Source organism: Apis mellifera, linkage group LG15, assembly GCF_003254395.2.
Source record: "Apis mellifera strain DH4 linkage group LG15, Amel_HAv3.1, whole genome shotgun sequence".
In the NCBI taxonomy this organism is placed as follows: domain Eukaryota; kingdom Metazoa; phylum Arthropoda; class Insecta; order Hymenoptera; family Apidae; genus Apis; species Apis mellifera.
Window position 1 is genome coordinate 480,680 of NC_037652.1, and position 13,032 is coordinate 493,711.

At 21.2% G+C, this 13,032-nt stretch overlaps 1 protein-coding gene across 2 annotated transcripts in view; it reads right to left on the minus strand.

Moving 5' to 3' along the window:
* Positions 1–889: 889 nt before the first annotated feature.
* Positions 890–13,032, minus strand: part of LOC102653951 (ras-related and estrogen-regulated growth inhibitor-like) — a 140,162-nt gene continuing 128,019 nt past the window's right edge. Inside the window, exons 5-6 of one of the 2 annotated variants that reach the window (XR_003306152.1) lie at positions 3,269–3,774; positions 890–1,533 (exon numbers count right to left, since the gene is read on the minus strand). Coding sequence is in view for 1 of the 2 variants with exons in the window: in XM_026445473.1 (XP_026301258.1) it covers positions 3,516–3,774 (259 nt within the window). In the remaining variant the exon portion in view is untranslated. Of the gene's footprint in view, positions 1,534–2,845; positions 3,775–13,032 lie in introns of those variants that run through there. The other variant, XM_026445473.1, reaches the window with a different exon arrangement.

Genomic DNA, 13,032 nt, shown 5'->3' on the forward strand with positions numbered 1-13,032 from the left:
CCATCATTTTACGATTTTCATTAATGATTATGTTCTTCATTTGATAGGTGGAAAATAAAATAAATTATATACAATTTATCTTTAATAATTATCGATTATATGTTATATTAATGTCGTTTATGTTATATTAAATTAATATATGAAATATAATTTTTCATTTTGATTAAACAGAATTAGTGAAAGATTAAGCGAAATTTCAAGCATCTTTATTTAAGAAACGAGCGCGAAAGAAATTGATGATTACAATGCCTGCACAAGATATGACTATTTTTATGCATATTTTATAAAATATAATTTTAATTTATTTTATAAAATATAAATTTATAAATATTTTTTATTTTAAATTTTTTAAAATTATTTTTTTTTAAATTATTTAATATTATATATAATATAATGATTTGAATTTCATATTTTTTATAAATTTTATAATATAAATTTATATTAAATACATATAAAAGAAAATTAATATAAATATTAAATAATTTGAGAAAAAATAAAAAATTTAAAATAAAAAATATTTATAAATTTATAAAAATTATACATATATATATATATATATATATATATATATATATATATATATATATATATATATACTTTATTTTAAAGTACATATAAATGAAAAAACAAAATTAAATTTAAAAATAACAAAAAAGTAATACATATTTGTGATGAAATTCTGTAAAACAAAAATAAAAAAACAATAAATAAAATTTTAATTTAAGAATATAAAAATATAAATTTAGTTTCCATGAAAAAAAAACTTTTTTTCTTTCGAATAAAATATTTATAAAAGTTATATTTAATATATGTAACTTCTTATTAAAAAATTAAATACAATTATTTTCTCAACAATACATGAATGGATGATAAATTAATCATCAAAATAAGAATAAATACATCAAAGCAATTCCAATACAAAATATTTTTCCAAATACTTAATAAAATTAATAAAAAAATTTCAAGAACTTGATTTTAAAAAACACCTGATGAGAGTCATATTTCGATTTCGGGTTAAAGCTATGTTCAGGAACAGCAGTCACATATGTAGTACGGTATCCTCGAACTGTTGAAATCCAGTAAAACTGATACTTCGAGATTTTATTTCTCGAAGAAGACGCTTGATTTAATCACTTTAAGAACCAAAAAGATATAGAAAATGTAAAAGAATGAAAAAAATAGAAAAAAAAGAAAAAGAAAGAATAAGAAATATGACAGAGGCAAAATAATTTGGTTCTTGGCCCGATTTTATAAAGTCATTTGTCGTTTTTTCCATGTTTACTTTCCCAGAGTCTTTCATACGACTTTCTCATGGATATTTTTCCTTCACAGATATCAAATAAAAATGTCCTGAGAATTTCGGGTGAAACACTAGACAAATACTCTCCAGCAGATAATTCTCTCGTTTTCCGATCGAACTCCCGAAATATTCTTACAAGCCGCGTAAAACGAAGCTGATGTTCACTAGATACGCGTCTCCTGCACCCTCTCCCTCTCTTCAATGACGAACAGTCAACAAATTATGATGTAGATCTATTCGTTTAAATATACATGTATATTTAATAGTCAATGTATGTATTCATTTGGTAGATGTAGTAAAACTTTGTTTATTTTTGAAACAATTTGAGTTAATTTGAGATAATATAGGAATAAAATTGCTTTTTCAGGTTTTCATAATTTTTAATATGAATAAAAATTGTCTTTCATAGAAATTTTTAAGTTATTAAAAATTAATCTCAACTTAAATAACAACTTTTTTAAAATATTAAAAATCGGTTACATATTATTATTTTCACTGATTTTATAAATTTTAGTTCAGTAACATAATTTTTGTAATATATTATTTTTTTTTATCATGTTTATCATTTTTATCATGTAAAATATATCATGTAAAAATAATTTTGAATAAAAATATTTGAATTATTGAATATTTGAAGATTTGGAATAAATAAAAAAAAATTATCACAAATATTTCTAATTTATTTATTTATATATCATTTTATATATTTCTTTTCAAAGTATTGTAATATAAAATTAAAGAAAAAAATATAATAATATCATTATAATAATATTAGAAAATAAAAAAAATATATATAAAAACAATGTTTAAAAAAAATAGCGTTTGTAATCAATAATCTCAAAAAATTAATTTTACAGAAATTATTTCTAATCTGGTAGATATTAAAATATATAGTTGTTTCATTCTTAAAAAATAATTATACAATTTTGATTTTTTTTATTTTGCTCTATAAAATAACTCAACAAAAATGAAATCTCATCCAAATTTCATCAATTCATTTAAGAACAGCTTTAACGATTAAGTAAAAATTTTTCGAACGTTTTCATTTTTATTTAACTATATATATTCATAATTTAAAATATAAATTCATTAACTTTTCTTCATTTATTTTTATTAGTTTCAATGGAAATTGATGTTCAAAAATGAAGTTAAATAGATTTATATATTTGGTTTAAATTAAATTCTATATTCTTTCTGGATCTAAAAATTAAACTTCTAAGAAAATATAGAGATAAAACAAATAGTATTTTTTTTTATTCATTATCACATAGCTATATAATCTTATTTACAGATATAAAACTTTTAACAAAAATATATATATATATGATTGTATCAAAATTAATCAATCAAATTTTTATTCGTTTCAGAGGACTTTTTTCAGATTATATAGGACTTAAGATATTATGTTCAATTTGTTTGTATAAACATAGTTTTACTATAAATTTTCAAATAATGAAATTTAATCAAAATGATCAGAGTTATTATGATAATTATTAATTATTTGAATTGGATTACAAGATATCCTTTTTTCATTAAATAATGCAATTTAATTTGATATGTTTAATTAAAAATAAAAATCGAGTTCTTTAATATAATTAAAATGCATATATTGTTTGGTCCTATTAATATACTCTTTCTAAATAAAGACAATAAAGTCAGACATTAACCCTGACCATTTAAATTAAAATATAATACATACTATACTAATGTATTATAAAAAATATTTATAATACATTTATAATACATACTTCTTATATGAGCAATATAATTAAATAAAATTTTAAGATTTAAAATCTTATTTAAATGTATATGCATGCATGTATTCATACATTGACTATAATAAGTACATATATTCATCAAATCTTACTTCTTTATTATAATAATGGCATTCGTTCGCAGCAAGAGGATATTTTTTATCCTCTATATACGAAGCTTTTTTTCAATTATGATATAGATCCGTCTATTTACCTGTCCGCCAGACAACGTCCGAATGTTTCTCTATATCAGTCTTGATACCGAATCAAAACGCCAGGAACTTTTTTTTTCAGAAGACATCAAAAGGCGAAAGATCGGCGACTGTTGATCCACGTTGGTCAGATAATCGTTTTCCATGTTCTCGTCAACGATTCGAATAGACGTTGCTGGTAAGAACAATCACATCGGTCCTTCTGTCAGGTTCGTCACGACCTCCGAGAAGGAGGGCGCAGAGGAGGCGTCATATGCTTAACGAGGGCCTCTTTTTGCGGTCCTTCGTCGTATTCTTGCCAAAGATCGTGCCGAGCACCCTCGAGACCGAGTGGACGCCCAATTTCCGGCGAATAGGAAGTGCTCGGAGCAATTGAACCGATCTTGCCTCACGGAGCAGCGCTTGAAATGCCAGTGCTGCTCCCGCAGGACTTTCCGCCGCACTAACCTCGTAAAATTGACATCCATGAGCCAAGGACAATTGTTGGCCTTCGTCTACGCACACCTCTCTAAAACAGAATAATCGATGCATTTTTTGATCAATTCTATTGATGAATTTTAGAATTTTATTATTTTTTATTTCTGTATTTATCAGTATTTATCAAGTCTTTTTTTTCGCCATCAATAGAGTAAAAAATGTAAAATTTATATAGTGAAGAATTATTTTCATTTAATATAAATATATTTTCAATTATTTAAATTATATAAAAAAAATCATAGAAATATATAAAAAAAAATAAAAAAAATAAATTAAAAAGATAATAGTATATACATATATTATATGTTATTGAATTTTTTAAAATTCAATTAATTTACTTTTAAAGTATAATTTTGTCTTTCTTAATAGGAATTTATTATAGAAATATCAGTATAACTTACTGAATAGGAAATAGTATAATTAAGAAATAGTATAACTTTAATTTATAGTTTTTAAATTATTAATATAAAAAAAACTTATTACTTACATTTTTTATTAGTAGAATTTATTAGTAAAATTTATTAGTAGCTGTAAATGAGTTCTCAATCTTGAACTTTCAATTTAATTTTCTGATAAGATTCTTATGCAATTTAAATCATTAAATTTTCCTAAAAATCATTTTTCTTAAAAATTCTTCGCAATTTTTCAATTATATAACTGTTATATATATGATTTTATAAAGTATATATTATTTTACTATCTTGCTTTTTTTCTATTTTTTCATCTAATATTTTAATTTTACAATTTAAAAATATTAAGAAATGAATTGTTTAAGAGTTTATATTTCAATATCTTTTTTAAAATATATTTTTAAAATATATAAAATTTTTTTTTGATAAATGAAACAAAAATCAATTTAAATAATTATACAAATATTTATAAATACAATATATCAAACTGATTTAAAAACTAATAATATTCATAAATATTAAAAATTAATAAAAATTAATAACAAATATAAAATTAATAATATTCATAAATATTCCTCAAAAAAATTTCTATTAGTTAATTTTTATATTATTTCTATTTTATATTATATTATATATATTTTATATTATATTGTTTCATTATTAATTTTAATCTTTATTCTTATATATAACAATATATATAACAATAAAATTTATTAAATGTTTATTTAATTATAATATTGTAAAAATATATAATATATAAATATATAATTAAAAAAAATCTTCAAAATATGGTATATTCAAACGTTAATTACTCAAAATAATTAAAAAAATAAATCCGAATAAATTCAAATTAACGGTTCTTTAAATGATCATCCAAAAAAATCAAATTTGTCAATATTTCTCTTGCCAATATGAACTTATTAAAGATTACTATTCAGACATTGAAAAGATGGTACATGGTAATGTTGCGAGCGACAATGTCGTTTGTGAGAAAAGAATTTAAACGATCCTTCGTTTTGTATATTTATTAAAAACAATTTGGCGTAACTGGAGTTTCAATCTCTTAAGACTTGATATTTTCCTCCAGCCATACTAGTTTTAAACGGCAACCAATATCATCTTTGAGAAGAATTATTGCAAATATTTCTCAATTTCCTCAGCAAACAGCGAATTCTGTAGGTGGCGTAGCCTCTCAGTCTCATTCTAGGAATTTTTCTTAGATTGGGAATGTCGCTAAATCAAGGAACTGGTCTAATGTTATCAGTCGCTTGTGTATCTCATCGAAGACCCGCAATCTCGCGAAGTAAGTATGAAAGACTTTAGAGGATATGAATATTTTAGAAGAATTTTTTGAATTTCAGTACTTTGGAAAAAAAACTTTTTTAGCTTTTTTAACTTTTTAAAACTCTTTCAATTTCAAAACTTTTTGAATCTTTTTAACTTTTAGAACTCTTTCAACTTCTATTTTGATATTAAATTGTTTGAACCTCAGAATCTTTTCAAAGTAACTCTTGTAATATTGTGAATTTAATGAACGTAATAGACATAAACCTTTATTAGTATATAAACTTTGTTTTTGATCATCTTATAATAAAATTTGTTAAGCGAACACTTTCTAATAAATTAATTTTATTATTACATACCATAGCTCCAGAAATGGAATATAAATTATTTTCAAGATGTTTTTTATTATTATATATAGATATTTATTGTTACATAATTATTTTATAAAAAATAAGCATTATATAAAAGAAACCAACATTACAAAAAATAAATTAATTGTTTTTAGATATAATGAATTCGTATTATCTGAATACGTATTTCAGAATAAAAATATTATATTCTATAATTAGTTACTTGAATAAAAATGAAATTTCGAATAAATATTTTTCTACATTTCAAAATGTTATTCAATAATTCTAAATGTTATTCAATAATCATCGATAAATTTTAATGAAATCATTTATTACATTTTTCGTGAAACTTTTAAAGAATTAAAATAATTTTAATTTCGGAACGTGATATAAATCATTATATATGGAAAAATAAGAAGGAAATGAATTTTCGACGGAGTAACGATTTCTTGGAAAATCGCGAAGTCCGTAAATTCTGGCTGTCGCGGATGAACGGAAGTTGTCAAGGTTCGCGAAACGGAAATCGAAACGAATAGAGTAGTCACGATTTCTTGGCAAATAACGTGTTCCAAACAAATGGAAGCAAAGGAAATGATCATAAAACTTACAAAAAGAATGTGAATCGTTGGAATTTCGCCAGACTTGTTTTATTTATAATCATTACAAATTTACTTTCGAACACTTTAAAATAAAATATAATTAAATACAGTTTGAATCATAAATATTTATCTTTAAAGAAATAATATATTAATGTATTCATTATTTTTTAGAGTTTCGTACACGGTTTTCATTCAGAAACGATTTTAATTTATTATTCGAAAATGATAAAAAAATTTTCATAGTCAATAAAGTATTTTCACACATATGATTGATGTAAATTTATATATTTTTTTATAATTATAATTTATTTACATTTACTTATCCTTAATATCCCAATTAAATCTTATCTTAATACCCATTAAAATCCTAATTTTAATTATCTTAAAGTTTACTTTAGAAATTTTCCTGGTGACATAGATAAAATCATTATAAAAAATTTGTAATAAAAATATATTAAAAATTTCTATATTATTATAATGTAATTAACAATGTAATAAATAATAAATGATTTATTAAATTTTTTATTATTTTATAAAATAAAAATACTTTCTTATTTCTATAAAGAAATTCTTTTTTTATTAATAAAATGAATTCTTATTAATAAATAATAATTTGTATATTTTATTATTTATTGTTTACAAAAATAATCATTATTGTCATTATTATCATTGTTTTCGATATTTTACTATAAATCGGAAGTAATTTCAAAAACTTGAAAAATTTGTAAAAGATTAAGATTACTAATTATTGTAAAAAATATTTTTTTTTCAATTTCTTTTTTTAATATTAAATGAAAACAATAATTTTAGCAAAAATTTGTAAATTTTTGTTTTTAATTCTCCTAAAATTGTTTTCTCCTAAAATGAAACTATTCCGTTTTTGCTACAAAGTTCTAAATTTTAATTAATTAATTTGTACAGATATTAATATACGGATTATAATTTGACAAGAATTTTTCTCTTTTTTAAAAAAATAAACAACTTTTCAATTTAAAGTTCCTTTGTATATTCTTTAATTTCTTAATATAAAATAGATGTTTTATTCATGTTTCGAACATTATATAATGCAATATTATATCATGCATATGATATAGATAGATTAAAAAAAATATATATTTAAATATTTTTCAATATTCTATTTATATACTCCATTAATATTATATCTTAATATCCATTATTAATTAAATAATTGATAACTGTTTTATTATTTTAAAGATTTCTTCCGAGTTCATTTTTTCTCCAAAAATAATTTACAATTTACAAAATAATTTTAATTTCAATTTTATTTACTTAATATATAGATATATGCATAAAAATATATTTAAAAAAATTTTCTCTTATTTTTTAATTAATTAATTTATTATTTAATTTTTATTTTTACAAAACATATATAAAATTTTTTTATCACAAATTACAAATTAAAATAATAATTTCAAAGATAAAATTTCTATATTTAAATAAAAATACTTAAAATAAAAATTCCAAACTTGATATTATACAAAATATTTTCTCATAAATTCTTTTAAAAAAATATATATAGATATAATAAACCCCGTTGCTATATTATGTATTCACCAAAATTCATCTATGATCTTACTTCATAACTCTGAAATCCTCACAAAATATTCCCAATCAAAATTTAGCATTCTCAAGATCACTATTATTTATCGTTTACAACAATCTACTTTTTTCTCTTCCATCATGAATCCCCCCATCATGAAGATCTTCAAAGGAGAAGGAGAATTAGGACCTCCATCATATTTCAACGTTATTCGGCCATGGAAGCGCCGCGATATTTATGGAGGCAATTAAATTCGCGGGAACATGATATTCTCGAAGCGTCGAACGGGAAACGAGAAAGATGAAAAATTGTGAGTAAAAGAAAAGAAGACAGAGATGGTGGCGCGTGGGAGGATCATGCACGTATCTAAGCATGCACAAGGAAAAGAGCAGGAGCCCCACGTTTCACGGTCGTTAATCTGTCCCCTTTTATTTTATATGAGGCGATCCGTTGCTTTACGAGGAACGGCATTAGATTCGAGAGCTTGTCTGTGTTATTTCCCGCGCTCTCTCGCAAGCAAATTTTTTTTTCTTTATCTATCTACGATTTCGTTTTCTTTTGAGAAAGAAACAAGAAAAAATTATATGGGAAATTGAATAATTTTGATGAAGAAAGAGTTATTAAAGATCGTTGCTTTTGAATGTGTAAGAGACAATGTGAATCTGTTAATTAATATTATCTTCATGGAATAATAATTTTAATAATTTTGAAATATATAGGTAAATTTTTTTTTATATTTATATATATTTTCTTTAATACAATTTTTGAATTACTTATAAAAAATTTTTTAATGTCATATTATTGATTTTGACCTATAGGGATATATCTATGATAATATATATGATAATGTACTATTTATCATTTTTATATTTAAATAGAATAAGATCAATATTGAATGATTTTAAATATTTTATAATATTAAAATAATTTAATCAATATTTATACAACTTAATATGAAAAAATATTCAAAAATAAATTATTTTTATTATCGTGAAATATTTATTAACAAAGAATTTAAATTCTTTGAGAGTCATATCACATATATCTAATATTTTATTTATTATGACAATATTTTTTTTTTTAATTTTTTTTAATTTAAATTCAAAGAGAAAATGAGAAAAAACATTAAAAATAAAATATATTTATATATTTTATACTATTAATCTATACTTTTATATATAGTGAAGAACATGAATTTTCATACACTTTTATAAGAAAATTTCTTTTATAATTTAAAAATTATAATTTTTAATAAAAATTTATGTATGTGTAGAACATAATGAATTATATATGGAGCAATTTTCTTATTAATAGAAAATCTTTTTAATAAAATAAACTCCATCCTCAATGTTTTATGTTATGAAATATTGAATAATTTTTAAATATAGTCTTTAGTCTTTAGTCTTTAGTCTATATAATCACAAAGTTTTATCAAAAATAAAAAATTTTTCCTATTTTTAATTTCTAATTTAATAATGATATGTAGAGAGATGAGTATATAGACTATTTATATATTCAAGAAATACTTTAGAAACTCGATTCTAGAAACTAAAACAAAAATTGATATAAAAGAGTTATAATTGAGATTTATCTGTTATATTGTAAGTAATTGAAATTTAAATTAAATAAAGCGAGATAGCGATAGAATGAGATATCTCTGTCATACTGTTATTTCGTTCTATCTTTATCTTGTTTTATTCAATGTAAACTCAAACTGCTTATAATTTAATTTCAATTGACATTTTTATATATGAACTTTTATGTTTATTTTGATTTATAGACTCGACTTTGCAAAGTTTCAAGAATATATTAATATCTTGTACATAAAACATTTTATTAGAATAACATTTAAAAGAATTGTTTTTTTCATTTTAATAAAAAATATTCTATAATAATGTAGGATAAACCAAAATTTTAAATTACAAAATATTTAGAATTTAATATTCTAATCATCTGTTATACTTTACATAGACATGAATCACGTAAATTTTTTTATAAGACTTTGTTCCTTACTGTAATTATGAAAAGATTAAAAAAAAATCTCAAATTGTTTAGTTATTACAACTTAGAGATTGTGTGATAGGATTAAGGTATATCAAAAAACAGTTGGGAAACACTGTACTATAGGAATGATGACTGGGCCAAGGGAGAGGCTCGACATTTCACTAGCTGGTGAAATAACGATGCGACCTTTAAACAACCACGATGAACAAGAGCCATAGCACAATGACCGGATTACATTGAACAAATCGTCAGAGATTCCTTATTCTCGACGACTGGAAACTTGCATGATCTAAAGATTAATCAGTGTTCCAAAACATACTAAGAGGATTTTCCGTAGCACTTAATTCTCTACGTTAGAAAAGAAAAATATGAAGTGATCTTTATGATGACATATATAGTGTGGAATAAATGATTAGAATATTGAATGGAAAAGGGAGAGAACGATAAAGATTGGTAAAAAAAAAAGATAAAAAATAAAACAAAGACTAATTTATATATATATATATATATATATATATATATATATATATATATATATATATATATATATATATATATATAATAATTATATATTGAAATAATTTTTAATAAAGAATATTAATTTTATAAAAACCATTCCAGGAAATAAAAAATTTTTTTTCCATACTTTCTACTATGATCATACAAATTTAATATATAAAAATTATATTTAATTCGAAATAAAAATTTTAAAAAATTTGAAAAATAAATTTCAAAATTAAAGAATTATATAATAAATTGAAACTTTAATAATAGAATAACTTTTTAATAATAGAACGATATTATAATAACAGAAATAAATATTATTTTTATAACATTATTAATAATAGAAATATATATTAATTTTTTGTAAAAAAAAAAACATAATGCATTGAAATTTCAGATCAGTTTTATAAAAAAAAATTTATTTTTTAGCTAAAAGATAGCTGTTCAGACATTGATGTACAGAGTATATAATATGCTGGGAGAACAATGCTGTTTGTGAAAGAAGAATTTGAACGATATTCGCTTTGCATATTTGTTAAAAACAATTTAGCGTGATTAGAATATTAATGATTTTGAGATGACATTTTCCAGTCATGCCAGTCTTAATGCCAATCAGCATTATCCTACTTGAGAAGAATTATTATAAATACTCCTTTAATTTCCTAGCAATAGTAAACTCTGTGGATAGCATAACCTCTCAGTATTATTCTAGGAATTTAGATTGGTGGTATCACTCATTCACTGGAGCTGGTTCACGATGCTATTGATCGTTTATGAATTCCATTTAAGATTCGCGATCTCGCAAGATAAGCATGAAAGAGGTATTAAAAAATACGAGCGTTTTGGTAGAACTTTTGGAATTTTTTCAACATCAGAACTTTTTCAACTTCAGAACTATTTGAATCTCAGAATTCTTTCAAAGTACTCTTAGAACTTCTTACATCTTAAAATCTTTCGAACTTGTAATCTTGAACTTTAGAACTTTAGATTGTGATTTTAGTAATAAATGTAAATTTTTATTATTATATGAACTTTGTTCTTATAATAGAACTTACTGATCGTCTTATAATAGAGCTTGTTAAAGCGAACTTTGTAATAAATTATCTTTATTATTATTATTACTACATACCAGTAGCTTTAGAAACAGATTAAAACTAACAATTTATAAAAAATAATTAATTGATTACAAAATTACTACTAAAATAAAACAATAAAATTAATAAAATTAAACATTAATAAAACATTAACAAACATTAATATACATTGCTTGTTAAAAAAATACTTATATAAAATTAATCAAGAAAATTAAAAGTAAAGTTAAAAAAAATAGTAAAACTAGTAAAAAATTTAAATAATAATTGAAAAATTAAAAATTCCATTTTTTTTATAAATTATTATATTTAATATTATTTATATTTAATGTTATATTTTATATATATTATATAATTATTTTTCTATACTATTATAAAAAATTTAATATAATCATTTAAATATATTTTTTTAAATATTCAACTATATCATCTACTCATTCATAAGGCTTCAGAAATTATAACAACGATGTGGAACCCTCAGAGGCTAGTATCAAAACATTATTCATTTACATAGTATCTCGCAGCTCAACTTGTTCCTCCATTTACGCGAGACATGTGCTTTCTACTTGGCGCCAATCGCGTCAAAGTACTATATTTCTGAACCCAACCAAAGTCGTTCCAAAACACGGTCGAAATATTTTAAAAGATATATACGCGAAAAATAGCAATTTCGAAAAGAGCTGTATAACTTATATCATTTAAAAAGATTATAAATTGATTGTACATTTCTACTATAAAATGCAAAATAATTATATACATACATATATATATAATTCTATACACACATATGTGTATAGAATGATTGACAATATTTAGCAAATTTAAATTTAATTGTGTTTATTCATTTTAGCATTATTATTATTAAACAATGTTACTAAACATTATTACTAAACAATATCAAGTATTTGTATTTTCTCAAAAATTGCTAAAAAATATCATATTCTTTAGAAATATTAATAAATATTTTTTTATTCAATGAATTTATTTATTTATTTTTTCAATATATAATATATTTTATATTTTATATTTTTTATATTTTGTACTTTTATACTTTTATATTTTTTATATTTTATACTTTAGAATTTTAATATTACATTATTTATTTTGTAGAAACAAATAAATTTTACATGAAATCGATAATTTATTTTTGATACATTATGTGTATAAGAAATTAAATCAGATCCACATAAAATTTAAATTTAAATTGACATCAAAAATGTTAACATTTAGAATTTTCTTTTTATTTTTTCTAAACGAAATATCAAGATTATAAGTTTTTAATCACAGAATGTAATGTATAATTCTAATAAATAGATTCTTAATAAAAACCTAAGTTTTGATATTATCAATAATTAGTATTATATATCAATAATTTAATTTATAATATTCATATAAAATTTATAATTAATTTTATAATATTTTAACTTGTGTTATAATACTGCTTTATCATATTTTATTTTTCAATTTTTATTGTAAAATTCAAATT